Genomic DNA, 17,994 nt, shown 5'->3' with positions numbered 1-17,994 from the left:
CAGACATGCTTGCCTTGCTCTTCAGCCTAAGGGACAAAGTACACATTAATTCATCAGTAAATGTGATGTTTGCTATAGATTTTTGTGTAGAAGGCTCTTATCAGATTGAGAAAGTTTCTTTCTAGTCCAATTCTTTATTATAAATGGGTGTTGGATTTTCTCAAATGCCTCTTTGCAATATTGAAATAATCACGTTTGTCCTTTGTTCTGTTAGTATAATTAGACTGAATGATTTTCAAATGCTAGATCAACTTTCCCTTCCATTACCCATTTCCAGCAGTCAAAAATTCTCTAGGCTGTGTGAAAAAAAAAACACGACTACAGTGGTTGAACCAAACATGTGTTTATTTTTTCTCACTTAACAAGCTTGAAGAAAGATGGTCCAGCACGATTTATCAGCTTTCCAATGTCATTAATGTCCCAGGCTCTTTCTTCTTCCTTGTTCTATCATTCTTAATGTATGGCATGCCTCTTCATGATCTCAAGAAGTGCTAATGCACTTTTTGGCAAAGATCTTCATCTTAGGTAGAAAAAGGAAAGGGGGAGCAAGCAGAAAGGAACTGGGGACACTTACCTCAGAAAAGTAATACTTTTCTGTAAATCCTTAGTAGGTTTCTTCTTGCATTTCAAGAGCCAGAACTGTGTCACTTGCCTACATACAGTTACAAGAGAGTCTGGGGAAGTAAATTTTGTTTTCCCTTTTTTTTTTTTTAACTAATTTAAAATTACTTTGTAAAAATGAGTCACTGTGCTTTGATCCTTATTTTTTCATTTTATAATAAAAAATTTCAAATATGTACAAAAGTAGGATAGAATAATCACCATCATGCATTCATGACATGACTTCAATTATCAACTCATGGCGAACACCATTTCATCTTTACCTCTATCCACTTTCACATACCATATTATTTTGAAGCAAATCTCAGACATCATATTTACCTATAAATATTTCAGTAGGCATCTCTAAAAGATGAGGACTTTATAAACCTAACTACAATACCATTATCACATCTAAAGAAAAAAAATGTAATTATTCCTTAATTTCTTCAAATATCCAATTAATACTCAAACTTCCAAGAGGTAAGTTTTTTAGCTGGACACATTTCTTCTGTCCCCCACCCCCAAATCATGAGTCTATTGTTGAGTAGGCAATCTACAGCACCCGCTACACCATTTGTATTCAGTATACTATAAAAGTAGCTTGTCTCAAGAACTTTTCTGGGGCAAATAATACAATATTCTTTCTATAGTTAAAAATGCTATCAAATGAGCATTTTTAGTTAAAGGTGGCATTAAAACAGTAGCATTAGACTTTTTAGGAGCAGCCAAGTTTTCCTCTTTAAGAGGTCTAACTTTACTGACCAATGAGACATTTGTCAATTTTTTAAAGCAGTTACTCACAAATCCCGGCTAACTGAAGTTATTTGTATCTACAACATTTTATGTTCCTTAGGCACTGGCCACACGTTAAGTCATATTTGTATATTCCATAACTCCTAGTACAGAGGAGACACTGAGTAAATGAATATTTGTTAAATGCATGGACGAGATGGAAGAAAGTAACCAAAGCCTACTAAAGGATGCTACCGGGCATCCATAATGATACTACTGAAATAAGGAAAAAAAGGACTTCTAGAGTAAAAAATCCAAAAAAAGCTGATTTATACATTTTTTTCCTCCACCATGTTTAATTTCCCTTGTATCCTTGGATGAATGTTTTTTTAAACATCTTCAGGATATCTCTTATATACAAAAGTTTGTTTGGGTTCCACCAGTGTTTTAAAACATCCAATTTGTTTAGAAGTAATTGAAATTAGGAAGGAAATGCTTTCAAATACTCCAGTTGTATCAATATTTTGTTGAAATGGCATTAAAGAAGGAGATAGTGTAGTAGTTAACTTGCATGTCAATATTAAACCACAAAAATATATAAATTTAATAAAGCTACTGCTTAATATTTACTCTAAATGACTTTTTAACATGCTAAACCTCACTGTTAAAGTAGTAAAGACATATAGCCTTTGAAAAGAACATAGGTTTCAGAATCAGATCTGGGCTCAAATCCCATAGGTTTGCTTACTGGGTAGTTGTTTATCCTTTCAAAACGCCTACTTCCTTTAAAATAAGAATAGCAGCACTTACCCCAAAGTGCTGTTGTGAGGATTGAGTGATACAATCAATAAAATTACCTGGCATATAGTAATCATCCAAGAAACATTAATTGTCACTATTATGTAAGTGATTTAACTACAAAATGTTCCATTTACTAAACATAAATAAACCCAAAACAAAGTTTAACATTCTAAAATCAGATAAAAACAAACTCTTAGCTTTCAATAAAGAAAAATGTCCTCTCACCTATTTTTGAATACACCAGAATCAAAGGCCAGAAGAGTTCTTGTCTGCTTACAACAAAGTTTGCTTAACAGTACTCATTTTTCTGAGTTACGTGAGGAAAAGGTCTTTTAATGAAATTCCTATTTTCTTATCTCTAAAGAAATAAGTGAATGCTCCTGGTACTGCTAATTCACTCCAAGTCTTACTGCACCTGAGTTAAACACATATTTAACAACACCTGCATAAATTTCTAAAGGAAGCACATGAGTAAAAACAATATTGAATCTTTGCTCATTTTATTATGAAAACTTCACTACTTCCTAGAAGAAGAAATAAGTCTTTCACCTCAGTCTTTGTATTGTAGTAATTCATATACCAAAATAATGACCTAATACTGTGGATAGATTCATTCACACACATACACACATACACACACACACACACACACTCTGACATATATACTTCACTAACAGGACTCACTTTCCCAGAAAATATTAAGTAATCATTGTACCTTTTGTGACAAGATTTCTAGATACTGAATTCCTAGTAAGACCTTTATGTTTTAATTTTTTTCTCTCTTCTTCAATTTGCTTTTCTTGTTGATATAATTTTTCTTCTCTCTGAATTATTTTATGTTCTTCAGTTTTTCTTTGACGTTCTTTCCAGGCTTCCAATTCTTTAGTTGCTTTTATCCGTTCATTTTCTTTCATATCTTCTATTCTTTTCCTCTCTTCTTCTTCAATCTGAAAAAATTAAAATTACCAAATCTTTTAAAACATACAAAAAGCAATATTTTAAAAATAAGAAATTCGTTATAGCAATTAGTTATTTTTACCTCTAAACACTTGTCATTAAATCTGCAGCAATAGTTAGCAGTGAATAAAGAATTAAAATGGGAACAGTAAATAATTTAGCAGAATGCTCAATGATATGGTGTCACTGAACAAAGGTCTTAGTTCCAGATCTACCATTAACTATTGATATGTTCTTGGGCAGTCACTTTCTCTAGCCTCAGTTTACTTGCATGTAAAATGTGGACAGGCATTCAATTAGATGATATCTAAGGGCTTGGTTAATAAAAATAAAAAAAAAAAAAAAGGAAGAATTTATTACTCTGAAAGTTAAGTCACTTGTCCCAAAATCTTTACACACACACAAAAACATATATGCAAACATTTGCCTTTCTACTAATGCCAGTCTTACCTTGTCTTAAGACTGAAGTTGTGCCAACCTTCACCTGAGGAATGAGGGAATAATAAGAAGGGAATAGGAAGGAGGAACTAGGGAGTTCGTCTCAGGTGGGTGGAAATGTTTGAACTTTGAATCCTGCTGTCAACTATGTTTGCAATAGCAGTTATTTGACATTTCCACATGAAAAGCTAAATATCAGATGAATCTGAAAGCAATACATTGCTCAGTTGTGTGCCAATTTTTCTCCCTTTCACAAACTTCCCTCATATGGGCAAGAAAAAAAAATCCCTGTGAAACAGAGTAACTGGTTATTATATATGGTTGACTCCATGTACCTAACCTTCCTATGGTAACAAAAATTTCTCACCTCTATCGTCCAGAGAAGCAGTGTCTAACAGAACTTTTTTTAATGGTAGTAATGTTCTGTACTATCCAATACATTAGCCACTAGTCACACATGGCTAATGAAGCACTTAAAATGGGGCTAGTGTGACTGAGGAACTGAATTGGTAATTTTATTTATGTTTCATTAATGTAAATTTAAATTAATTTATTTTTAAATAGGACATCTGACACAGCTCTAGAATGACATGCTGGGAAAAAGTTTCCTAGAGGCTGAATTATTTTAGGATATAGAATTAACATTATAGGTATGAAAACCGTGCACTGAAGAGGTATTCTATAATATTTGCATGAGTTAATACCCTCTTCTGGAGACTATTTATTTTCTTATTATACCATGAAACATTTATTTTAAAATAAATTTCACAGATTACTAACAGGAGTTTCTTATAATCCCAGAATTGCACCTAAGGCCTAAACTAAGCACAAAAGATGCTAATTACTATATGTCCTAAATTCAGAGAGCCGCAGTGAGCCGCCAACAGGTTGGGCCAGAAAGCATCTGCACGTGGCAATGAACCAGCATTTAAATGCCTGATAATAGGCCATGATGAACAGTCAGTGTTAGCTAGAGGCAGCCACAACCTAAAAGAAGAAGATGACAACTTCCCCCAGTTTAGTAATATGTTTGCCTTTTTCCCCTTCTTCCTCTGTTCCCCAACACATGGAAGGAGGAAAAAGTATGTGAAGAGTCAGAACGCCTTCACCCCTCATGATCTCTGTTAAGCAGAGTGAATTTTGAAAAGTTTTTTAAAATGCATAAGACTGAGTCTTACTTACCAAAAACAAGACTGTTCTTATAACCAAAAGTAACAAGAAAGTTCTTCTATTATCCCAAGATGTAGTTAAGGGAAATATGTGTGTGCACGCACGCACACATGTGTGCATATAAAGATATATGTATATGCAATTTATAATAGGCTATATTAGAAACACAAAAATAGTCCTCAGGGATTAATGAGGAAGAGGAAGGATTAAAAAAGGCTTCAAAGAGCAAGTGACAGAAGGAACTAGAATGAACAGAAAAACATGAAGAAGGTAATACCTTATGATTATGATAAAGGCAGACTATATACAGCAAAGAGAAACAGAGACAGACAAATGTTAAACAATCCTTGAAGGTCTTATTTTTAAAAAAACATGATAAGGGGAATATACCACTTAAAGGAGGAATGTGTAGTAATTCAGAAAGCTAGAAAAACAATCACCACACTGAAGGAACTGGATTTTAAGTGCTTTGTACTGCTCAAAAAAGGACGCCATATAGTATGGGATATTAGTTTAATACAGACAGCAAATATAAGTAACAGGAGAATAATGAGCAGCTCCTAAACGAAATTCCTGAAGAAAGGGAAATCTATAATTATTTTAATTTGGAATGAATCTCTGGTTTATCAGGCATTGTTCTTTTTAAACCAATCTCATTTATTACGTGTAAAAATAATAAAATACTAGAAAACTGAATCAAGGAAAATTTTAAAATTATAATACATCTTGATCAATGATGTATTTCTTATCTATTGATATTAGGAAATCAAAAGAGAAAAATAGGGCTTCCCTGGTGGCACAGTGGTTGAGAATCTGCCTGCCAATGCAGAGGACACAGGTTCAAGCCCTGGTCTGGAAAGATCCCACATGCTGCGGAGCAACTAGGCCCGTGAGCCACAACTACTGAGCCTGCGCGTCTGGAGCCTGTGCTCTGCAACAAGAGAGGCCACGATAGTGAGAGGCCCGCGCACCACGATGAAGAGTGACCCCCGCTTGCCACAACTAGAGAAAGCCCTCGCACAGAAACGAAGATCCAACACAGCCAAAAATAAATAAATTAATTAATTAATTTTTTAAAAAAGAGAAAATAATATGATCTCACTACTTCTCAAAATACCCTTGATACTAAGAAAAAAAATTTTAGATCAATAAAAGGACCTACACAATATTATGCTTCATGGTGAAGCATTAAAAATATTTCTAGTAAAGTCCCTAAGGCCAATATGCCTACTGCTTTACTATTTTCTTAGCAGGCATAACCTACACAACAGATTTTGTTTAATAAATAAATTTTTAAAATAAAAAAACTTTAAATAAGAAATACAAATATAGATTATGCAGAGATAGAACATCATTATTTGCAAATAATATGGTAGACTACCTAAAAGAACACAAATAATAAACTGACAAACTATTAGAATGAAAAGGAGAGTTCAGCGAGGCAATCACATACAAGATCAACTTACACAAACTCTTATAACTAACTTTCCTACAATCTGGCAATAAACAATTAGGAAATACAATGGAAAAAGTCATTTAATTAGTAACTGCCAGAAAAGCTTTTAAAATGCTACAAGTAAGCGTCACAAAATATGAGCCAGTCCTATATGTAAGCTAAATAATTTTGCTGAGGGATATAAAATGTAAGTCTGAATAAATGGAGATAAATGCCACATTCCTGGAAGAAAATCTCAATATTTTAAATCTCAGTATTTTGATATTCTGCAAATTAATTTATAAGTCAATGTAAATCTAATCAAAATACCAAAAGAACTCTTAGGGAGCTTGATAAGTAACTGTGAAATTCATCCACAGCAGAAAACGTGCAGGTTTTATGGAGGTGTGAAGAGGTTGGCAATTCTCATCCATAAAGATCAAGTATAAAACTAGACAAATTTATCAAAAACAACCAATTCAGGGCAGTGGGAATTAACCAAAGGCAGCCTGCAGATTGATAACTGTTTATTCTAGAAGAACTGATAAAGTTATAGGTAAGAACAGTGGGAGGCTCTGACCTTCTGCCTAAGGTTACTCCCAACCACCCACCTCCAGCCAGGATGACAAGACTGACATTTTCACCAACATGAAACTAGGAAAAAGAACCCAGCAGCTTTGTTAGCAAGAACGGTGGACTCATTTCAGGGTGGGGCAGTGAAAATCTGTGGCTTTGGTGGAGAAAAGTGGTAAACTTGGTGGGAATGAAGAGGGAAAATTGAGGTCTGAGGTTGAGGTCCTAGTTAGGGTAAGTGCCTGAGTAGTCAGAAAATTAAGAGAAAGATCATGTAAATTAGAGAGCCATAGAAGGTCTGTAATAAGCTCACCATACACCCCTGGTTAAACAGCAAGCTATGCATTTCTGGGGGAGATCTAAGGAAGCCTGGCATAAAATAAAGCCAAGGGATACTTGAGAACTTGCTCTGTGAATGTACTTCCAAACCCACACATAGACCAATCAGCAAAGGGGTGGAAACCTTTCAGGCTGAAGGTATTTACTACCTCTGCCCAAATCATTATTTAATAAGTGAGTTACGCAGACACAGGGAAGACCCTTAAGGAAGCCAGTCCAAAAAACAAGAATTAAAAAACTCAGCAGAGACATCAGCAGTTGTATACCACAAGGGTGTCTAGACTGATCCCACAGTTAAAGTCCAGGCAAGTTACTAAAAAATAAACAATTAATTAAAACAGAACTCAGAATTACTATAATCTACTAATTAAAATGTCTAGCTTTCAACCAAAAATATATCAAGAAATAATTACTAAAGAATTCTCAAATTTGAAGAAAACATTACATACCTCAGAGAATTTCAAACCAAAGTAAAATAAATACAAAGAGATACACCTAGATACAACTTAGTCAAACTGCTAAGTAAATACAAAAGCCAAACAAAAACAGGGAAATCTTGAAAGCAGCAAGAAAAAAGGGACTCATTATGTACAGGGGAACAATAATACAATTAAAGGCTGATTCATCATTAGAAACAACGCAGGACAGAAGGCAGTGAAATGACATATTCAAAGCACTGACAGAAAGAAACTAAAACTACAAGTTCTAGATCCAGCAAAACCATTCTTCATAAATGAAGACGAAATAAGCACATTCCAAGATAAATGAAAACTGAGACAAACTATTGCCCACAGACCTGTCCAACAAGATATACCAAAGAAAATCTTCAGGCATAAAGGAAATGGCACTAAACACTAACTCTGATCTGTAAGTAGGAATGAAGAATATGGGAAATGGTAAATATATAGGTAAGTATAAAAGACAACACAGGGACTTCCCTGGCGGTCCAGTGGTTAAGACTTCGTCTTCCAATGCAGGGTGTGCGGGTTCAATCCCTGGTCGGAGAGCTAAGATCTCACATGCCTTGGAGCCAAAAAACCAAAACATAAAACAGAAGCAATATTGTAACAAATTCAATAAAGACTTTAAAAACAATGGTCCACATCAAAAAATCTTAAAAAAAAAAAAAGAATACAAATGGATGAACAAAATGTGGTATATACATAATAATAGAACATTATTCAGTCTTAAAAAGGAAAATTCTGACACATACTAAAAAGTGGATGAACCTTGAAGACATTATGCTAAGTGAAATAAGCCAGGCACAAATGGACAGATATAGTATGATTCCACTTACATGAGATACCTAGAGGAGTCAAATTCATAGAAACAGAAAGTAAAATGCTGGTTGCTAGGGGCTTAGGGAAATGCGGAATGGGACGTTATTATTTAACGGGTACAGAGTTTCAGTCTGAGAAGATGAAAAAGTTCTGGAAATGGATGGTGGTGATGGTTGCACAGTAATGTGAATGTACTTAATATCACTGAACTATACCCTGCTAAATGGTTAAAATGGTAAATTTTATGTTATGTTTTATCCAATTAAAAAATAAATTTAAAAAGAGAATAAATATTTTCTTGCTTTTCTTCTCTTTCTTTAAAAACTTGAGATTTTTTAAAAAGCAATACTTTTTAAAAAAAATAAATTTATTTATTTATTTTTAGCCATGTTGGGTCTTCTTCGTTGCTGCACGCAGGGTTTCTCTAGCTGCAGCAAGCAGGGGGGCTGCTCTTTGTTGCGGTGCAGAGGCTTCTCATTGCAGTGCCTTCTCTTGTTGCGGAGCACAGGCTCTAGGCACATGGGCTTTGGTAGTTGCAGCACGCAGGCTCAGTAGTTGTGGCTCATGGGCTCTAGAGTGCAGGCTCAGTAGTTGTGGTGCACGAGCTTAGTTGCTCCGTGGCATGTGGGCTCTTCCTGGACTAGGGATCGAACCCATGTCCCATGCATTGGCAGGTGGATTCTTAACCACTGCACCACCAGGGAAGTCCCAACACATACTGTTTAGTTTATAATATCCATGTACATATACCTATTCATGAACGGCAATAACAGCCCAAAAATAAGGAGAGAAAAATAGAATTGTATAAAGCAAAGTTGCTATATTTTACTGGAATTGAGTCAGTGTTAACCTAAAGTAGATTATAGATTGTGGTAAGTTAAAGGTGCATATGGCAACAATTAAAAACTTTCACAACCTAAAAAATATATACATATTGTAAAAATTATGTTTATTTATATTAGATTATATATATATACACACACATACATACACATAGACATGTAAATAGCTAAAAGGTCAACAAGGGAGCTCCAGTTTCAGCTCTGACAGGTTAAGCAGTTGTCATTCCTATCCTTATAACAAAAAAAGACACACTGAAAACCAAGTTTTCTTGGACCCATCAGAGAAGTGAGTCACAGGGCAAGCTGCTACCCTGAAACACAGAGATAAGTGTATCCAGAAAGACAAAAAGATCTGCTTGCCTATTGCAGAAGCAACTACAGCTGTAAACTGGTAGGAACACTTAAATGGTAATTTTGACAAAATGCTGGAGTCTGAGTGTGGCCCAGCATGACAGTGAGAAACTCAGGAGCCACAATCTTGGAGGGTGACCCCATATTTTTGTGAGCTTTACCATCAGAAACCCCCCTAGGTTACCATGAATAAGAACTCTGGCAGAAAGGGGGGAAAAATAATCATTGTGAAATACAGAAATACCCCGAGTATTCTCCATAACAAAGATCTACTCTCCAGGAGAAAGGACCTTGTCAGAGCTAAAGGAATTCCCTTCCCGTTGGGGGAAGGGAATTCCTCCCACTCCAGTCCTCCCCAGCCGTCTGGTCCCACCTAAAGGGAGAAAAAAACACAGTTAACTGTCAGGGCTTCAGGAAAATACACGGGGAACACTGCAGCTGGGGAAGAGAATAAGAGCCAGGGGAGAAAAGCTGTATCACTGGAGGAACACTTGTGAAGATCACAGGCCCAAGATACAGGCCCATGAAAAGACTGAGATTTAATGGCAAGATTATAGATTGTTTCCACTCCCTTACAATTTATTACCACACCAACAAGGTTCCAGGATAATGACAGTGGATTACAGAAGAAAGAGCTTATGACAAAGGCTCTCTCTGAGGATGAGTAGACAGAGAAGCCAAAAATCCCAAATTCAAAAGAGAAGGGGAAAAAAAAAAACCAAACCCAAAAAAACACTAGAGGAATTTGAAGCCTCTGGTACCTGTTATGTACAGCTAACATAGCTAACATTAAACATAACCCAAAACCCAGTCAGAGTAAATAAATCTACTCACTAAAGGCATATTAACCTTAGTTTCTATTACCTGATACAATATGCCTAGTGTTCAACAAAAAATTGCAAGGCATGCCAAAGGCAAGATAAAACACATTGTAAAGAGACAAAGCAATCATCAGAACCAGACTCAGACACAACACAGATGTAAGAATTATTAGTCATGGAATTTAAAATAACTGTTTAATATGTTAAGGGTTCTAATGGGAAAAGAAGATAACATGCAAAAATGCCCCCTAAGAATATCTTAAAGTTTTATCTCTGTGGGGACTTCCTTGGTGGTCCAGTGGTTAAGACCCTGGGCTTCTAATGCAGGGGTTGCATGTTTGATCCCTGGGCGGGAAACTAGGATCCCACATGCTGAGCAGAGCGGCCAAAAAAAAAAAAAGTTTTATCTCTGTAAACAAAGAATGTTGCCTGCCATTCTGGTAAACAAACAATGTTGTCCACCATCAAGCCATCAGCCACTGTAGATGCCCCAGTGGTGCACCCTGAGGGGAAATTAGGATGGAGAAAAACAGGATACTGGCCCTAGACAGTTAAGAAGCATTTCAAAGGAATAATTTCAATGAGCCCAGACTCTAGCATCTTCCCATACATAGAAAAGCACTAAAATCATTAACTTGAGATGTCTGTTTCTGTGCCTAGCAGTAATCTTTTGATGTTCAACTACATGTTTTTGTTTTTTCGTTTTTTCAGCAAAAACCCCTATATATCCTGGCTCATTCTTTACCTCTCTGGGACAGTTCCTCAGAGCTATCTGAGAGGCTGTTTCCAGGGCTACAGTCCTCAGTGAGGTCCTTGAATAACACACAGCCTAAAAATTGAGAGTTATGTTTTATCTTTTCAGTCAACATCTTCCACATGGAGCTATATATCATTCTAACAATGAGCTCCCTTAAGCTAAGAAAATTCAAGTATTAATTCAGTCTGAAGTTTAATAAATATAGTATTAAAATTTCTCTTGGAAAGCTATTAACTTCTGAAATTTAATTATTTAGTTGTTTGTTTATATTCTGTGGAAATGATAATCCAGTTAAAATAATACAGATATGTGTTCAAAGCTAAAATGTAACAAAATTGATTTTCATTTCAGTTCCCTTCTCTTCTCCCTACGAACTGTATCACGTCCCCCAAAATTTGTAATGTTGAAGCCCTAACGCTCAATGTGACAATATTTGGAGATAAGGCTTACATGGAGGTAATTAATGTCAAATGAGGTCATAAGGGTGGGGCCCTGATTCAATAGGATCATTGTCCTTATAAGAAGTGACACCAGAGCACTTTCTCTCTCTCTCTGTCTACCATATGAAGACACAGCAAGGACGCAGCCAGCTGCAAGTCAGAAAGAGAGGCCTCAACAGAAAATGAATTGGCCTGAACCTAGATACTGGACTTCCCAGCTTCCAGAACTGTGAGAAAATAAATTTCTGTTACTTAAGCCACACAGTGTGTTTTTTGCTTGTTATGTCAGCCCAAGCAGACTAGGAGATTTTCTTTTCCCTTTGGCAGATTTTCAAATAGGTGAAAGGTGGCCCAAAGATATCATTGAGAGTTATAAGGAGAGCCAATGGCTAATTAATTCACAAAGTAAAAAATCAAACTCATGAATAACTGAGAGGAACTTGTTAAACTCTCCAGCAAATTTGGACATAAGTAAACTGAAAGGCAGAATAACCTAACTAAACTGAAATCTGGACTTTCATATAAAGCATAAGAATTTGTAAGTGTCTTGGAAACTCCATGTGTAGACAAGGATAAGAGCAAACTCTTACTATAGTAGTTAGCTCTATCTGTCCTTGAACAAAAGTTATTACTTGATAGAAAATTCTTTGGTCTTACACTATATGATTTCACAATCCTGTCATGATTTGTTGGTATCTTTCAAAGATTCAGCTTTGGCTTACTGATGAAGAAATTTTTCTTAAGTCAGTACCTGGGTTTACTACACAGAGACATAGTACTGACATATTTACTGTCATATATGTTAAAACGCTTCTATTAAACTAGCCTTCAAATTCAAGGAACAAATCTGACAGAACTGAGGAACAGAAGAAAAATTGTTAGTTTTTTTTTTTTTTTTTAATTTTATAGCTACTTTATTTATTTATTTATTTATTTTTCGCTGTGTTGGGTCTTCGGTTCGTGCGAGGGCTTTCTCCAGTTGCGGCAAGTGGGGGCCACTCTTCATCGCGGTGCGGGGACCGCTCTTCATCGCGGTGCGCGGGCCTTTCACTATCGCGGCCCCTCCCGTTGCGGGGCACAGGCTCCAGACGCGCAGGCTCAGTAGTTGTGGCTCACGGGCCCAGCCGCTCCGTGGCATGTGGGATCCTCCCAGACCAGGGCTCGAACCCGTGTCCCCTGCATTAGCAGGCAGATTCTCAACCACTGCGCCACCAGGGAAGCCCCAAAAATTGTTAGTTTTTTAAACCAGATTTTGACTAATGGAAATGAATTAATATCATACTCTTGTACCCTACTCTTCACCTTATCCTTGCTGTTCAATAGTAATCTTATTCATCTCTGATAACAGACTTTTGCAAACAATTTCCTTTTTGGAGGTGTCCAATTGAACTCAGCTACTTCCATCTCAAAAGACCTTGCTGTTGAGATAACAAGGAACCATCAACAACTTAAATCTCTCAACTTCTCTCTGAAACAAAAGTATTTCTTCTCCCACACTCCCGTTCTTTCCAAGGCTAACAAAAACCTAATCAGTATTATAAATGTGTGATCCTATACTATCCATCTCTTTTCCATAACACTATTTCCATAATACATATACTAGCCACTTGAACAACTCAACTGGTACTCAAGCTTAACTCCATAAAGTGTGGGCCACTTACTTCCATATACAGAGCATTAAAAATATATATATTGCCCTAAAATTATCTACTTATAAACCTTCAGTGACTTCCCAAGAAGCTGATTAGGGTCTAGATTCAGGGACCTAGGGAAAGTAGTGAAAGAAGACTGACTGTCCTGCACTCAAGTTGTAAGAGCTCTGAGAAACTGCCCACAGACTTTCTCTGAGCTCTGTGAGGCAAGGGGACATAGGAAATAAAAAAAAGATTTTAACCACACCTCTGGAAAAGATGAAAAAGCTTATAGTCAGCAAAAAAGTGGATATATATGATTGTTGAAAGTTTATTTCTGCACAGATGCTGTGAATTTGGGATATATTTACACAAAACGTAAGTAGGTCAGTAGACTTGACAAAGTGTAAATATAAGAAAGTGTCAAAGATACTGCCTTTTCTCATGATACCATGCTAACGGCTAAAGTTAATTTCTCATATGTTTGGAAATTTGGTAGATGTACATAGAATTTTAGTGATTCCTGTTAGAACAAAAAGAAATTAAAAGTCTAAAAAATAATCATAGGAAGATAAGCACTGTTCCTTTTTCAAAAATAAATGTTTTGTTATTAGGGAAAACATATGTTTATTATTGGGAATACATAAAAAATTCAAAAAAAAAAAAAGAAAAACAATACTAGTGATCTTAACCCCCATTCATTTTCTATACTTTTTTAATTATCAAAATAAGATTTTATGTAATGACCTTTTTCAAATCGTCAGAAAACACATGGATATGCTACCATATTAACTGAAATGGAAAAGCCAATCTTCAAATTCAAATGTAACTACAAGGGACCCAGAATAACCAAAATAATCTTGAAAAAAACAAAGTTGGAAGGCTCATACTTCCTAATTTCAAAATACATTACAAAGCTACAGTAATCAAGAAAGTGTGGTACTGACATAAGGACAGACATATAGACCAATGCAATAAAATTGACAGTCCAGAAATAAACTCATACATCTATGAGCTGACTGATTTTTGATAAGGCTTTTTAACAAAGGGTGCTGGAACAAATGAATATCCACATGCCAAAGAATGAGACAGGACCCATACTGCACATCATATACAAAAATTAGCTAAAAATGGATCAACAACCTAAATATAAGAAGTAAAACCATAAAACTCTTAGAAGAACACATAGGGTAAATCTTCATGACCCTGGATTTCTCAACAGATTTTTAGATATATATGACTGACACCAAAAGCACAAGCAACAAAAGAAAAAAATAAACAAATTGGACTCTGTGCAAATTTAAAACTTTTGTGTACCACTGGACACTATCAAAGTGAAAATATAATCTACAAAGTAGGAGAAAATATTTGAAAGTCATTTACCTAATAAGGGTCTAGTATCTGGAATATATAAAGAACTCTTACAACTCAACAACAAAAAGACAAATATTCCAATTTAAAAATGGACAAAGGACTTGAATAGACATTTCTCCAAATAAGATATACAAATGGCCAAGACACACATGAAAAGATGCTCAGCATCACTAGTGTCAGGGAAATGCAAATCAAAACCACATTGAGATACCAATTCACACCCAATAGGATGACTATAATCAACAAAATGGAAAATAACAAGTGTTGACAAGGATGTAAGAAACTGGAATCATCATGTATTGCTGGAAGGAATGTAAAAGATGCACCCATTATGAAAAATTATTTGGTGGTTCCTCAAAAAATTAAACATACAATTACAAATGACCCAGCAATTCCATTCCTAGGTTTATTCACAAAAGAATTGAAAACAGGTACTCAAACAAATACTTGTAAGTGAATGTTAACAGTAGCACTATTCACAATAGCCAAAAGATGAAAAGAACCTAAATTTCCACCAACTGATGAATGGATAAACAAATTGTGGTATATGCATGCAATGGAATATTGTTCAGCCACAAAAACGAATGAAGGTCTCAGATATGTTACAACATGGATAAATCCTACAAATATTATACTAAGTGAAAGACAGCAGGCACCAAAGGCCGTATATTGTATGTGAAATGTCCAGAATAGGCAAATTCATAGAGACAGAAAGTATATTAGGGATTTTAAGGGACTAAGGGGAGGGAAGAGTGGGGAGTGACTGCTAATGGGTATGGGGTACCTTTTGGAGGTGATGAAAATATTCCAGAATTAGATAGTCATGATGGTTGTATAACCTGTGAATAAACTAAAAGCCAAAGAATTGTACACTTTATTTTTTTTATGTGTATGTGTGTATATATATATGTACACAAACACACACACACACACACACAATGGAATATTATTCAGCCTTAAAAAAGAAGGAAATCCTGAATCATACATATGTGGAATCTTAAAAGAAAAAGTCAGAATCACAGAAAGTTGAATGGTGGTGCCAGGGGATGGGGGAGTGGGGGAAATGGGAACATATTGGTAAAAGGGTACAAACTTTCAGCTATAAGATGAACAAGTGCTGAGGATCTAATGTATACCATGGTAACTATAGTTGATAAACTGTACTACATAATTGAAAGTTGTTAAGAGGGTAGATCTTAAGGATTCACATTTAAAAAAAAAAAAAAGATAAAAAAAGGGTAGCTATGTTAAGTGATAGATGTGTTAATGAACTTGACTATGGGATTCCTTCCACTATATAAACGTGTATCAAATCTTCACATTGTACACTTGAAATATACAATTTTATTTGTCAATTATACCTCAATAACTGGAAAAAAATAGCTTAAAAATAAAAAGTTACCATGGCAGCAGTTTGAAGAAGACCCTGAGTTCACCTCCTTCAATAAACATACCAAAATTACAACTATTTACAGAGCAATTATGGATGAGAAAGGACCTAAAGACTAACAGAAAAGATTTTCTACAACTAAAAATATATAGAAGGAACCATGAGACAGGTAGAAGGGGTGGAGACCTATGGTCAAGACCCACACCTCCAGCAGGCAACCCACAAACACGAGGATAAACACAGTTGCAAATGTTCTTCCCAAGGAGAGAAGGGTCCAAATCCACATCGGGTTCCCTAGCCCAAGGGTCCTGCACCACAAAGACAAGTCCGCAGAACATGATGCCTTTTTTTTTTTTTAATTTATTTATTTATGGTTGTGTTGGGTCTTCGTTTCTGTGCGAGGGCTTTCTCTAGTTGCAGCAAGCGGGGGCCAATCTTCATCGCGGTGCGCGGGCCTCTCACTATCGCGGCCTCTCTTGTTGTGGAGCACAGGCTCCAGACGCACAGGCTCAGTAATTATGGCTCACGGGCCCAGTTGCTCTGCGGCATGTGGGATCTTCCCAGAACAGGGCTCGAACCCGTGTCCCCTGCATTGGCAGGCAGACTCTCAACCACTGCGCCACCAGGGAAGCCCAGAACATGATGCTTTGAAGGCCAGTGAGGATTTTGCGCAGGAAAGCCGGAGAGCTGTAGGAAACAGACTCTACTCTTAAAGGGAGTATGCAAAATTTCACACACTCCAAGACCTAGCAGAGGCAATAATGTGAAAAGAGCTTAGGTCAGACCCACTTGCTGATATTGGAAAGCCTTCCAGAGAGCCAGGAAGCAACTTGGACTCCTCCTGGAGATAAAGACATGGGCAGCAGCCATTCTGGGGAGCTTGTTCTACCATGAGAACACTGGTGCCGGTAACATTTTGGAGTCCTCCCTCTAGTTTATTATTGCAGGAGGCTTACCTGTCCACCAGTCTATCAGCACCAGTACCAGGACACCTAAGGTCAAGCAGCCAACTGCACAGGAGACCTAGCTTTCCCCACTAGTGGGCGGGTACCAGCCTTGGCTCCACGGCCTCCCAGCCAGCCACCTTAGGATCTGGTCCCACCCACCCGTGGGCTGACACAAGACCCAGGATCCCCCAGGATTCACCCCCACCTTCCAGCAGGTGGCACCAATCCTAAGACACCTAGGCTCTGCAGCCAGCTGCTCCAGGACGCCCTGCCCACAGACAGCCTTGCTGGGACCTGGCCCCACTCAGGCTGGCACAAACCCCAGGACAGCCCAAGCCATGCATCCAACCATGCCAAGACCCAGCTCTGCCCATAATCAGCTGATTGCCGCCTCATGAGGAAGGGCCTAGCAGCCTACAGGGACAGGGGGCAGCCCTCTCTACCAGCATGCCCACAGTAATTGGCCCTGCCACAACAGAAGGGCCCACTTAGTCACATAGGGGGCACCCCTAGATCATCTAGCTATGGTGACACAAGGGGAGTATGTTGCTGAGCCCCATAGGATGTCTTTTATTTTATCTTCAATATTAATTAATTAATTAATTAATTAATTTGGCTGCATCAGGTCTTAGTTGCGGTAGGTGGGAATCTTCATTGCCGTGTGTGGGATATTTGTTGCAGCGTGCAGGATCTTTTAGTTGCAGCATGTGGGATTTAGTTACCTGACCAGGGATCGAACCCAGGCCCTGTGCATTGGGAGCACAGAGTCTTAACCACTGGACCACCAGGGAAGTCCCAGGACGTCTTTTACACAAGCCCACTTCTCCATGATCGGGAAATATAAATGACCTACTTAATAAGTCCCCTACATATGAACCTTCAAGTTGAGAACTTTCAAAGACGCGAACATGCGTTCGCATGTCCGATCACGTGAGTTAGTTCACATGCCTGGCGTACGTTGTCACGTGCGTGCATCCGCTACAGTGGTTGTGTTTTTGTGTACTTTACTGTACAGTACTGTATAGAATACAATACTGTACAGTATCTTTATTTCAAGCCCAGGATGTCCAAAAGCAAGCATTAAAGCAGCGGTGGTGACAAAGAAGCAGTGGC

General features: G+C 37.2%; 1 protein-coding gene across 2 annotated transcripts in view; it reads right to left on the bottom strand.

Moving 5' to 3' along the window:
- The window catches only part of DNAAF4 (dynein axonemal assembly factor 4), an 81,417-nt gene that overhangs the window by 41,026 nt on the left and 22,397 nt on the right, over positions 1–17,994 (bottom strand). For both annotated transcript variants that reach the window (XM_007194915.2, XM_007194916.3), the window contains exon 4: positions 2,852–3,083. In XM_007194915.2, coding sequence (XP_007194977.1) covers positions 2,852–3,083 — 232 coding nt within the window. The remainder of the gene's footprint in view (positions 1–2,851; positions 3,084–17,994) is intronic.

Source organism: Balaenoptera acutorostrata, chromosome 3 (genome assembly GCF_949987535.1).
Source record: "Balaenoptera acutorostrata chromosome 3, mBalAcu1.1, whole genome shotgun sequence".
Classification (NCBI taxonomy): Eukaryota; Metazoa; Chordata; class Mammalia; order Artiodactyla; family Balaenopteridae; genus Balaenoptera; species Balaenoptera acutorostrata.
Note: the sequence above shows the minus strand (reverse complement) of the source record. Positions and strands in the feature narration are given on the sequence as shown.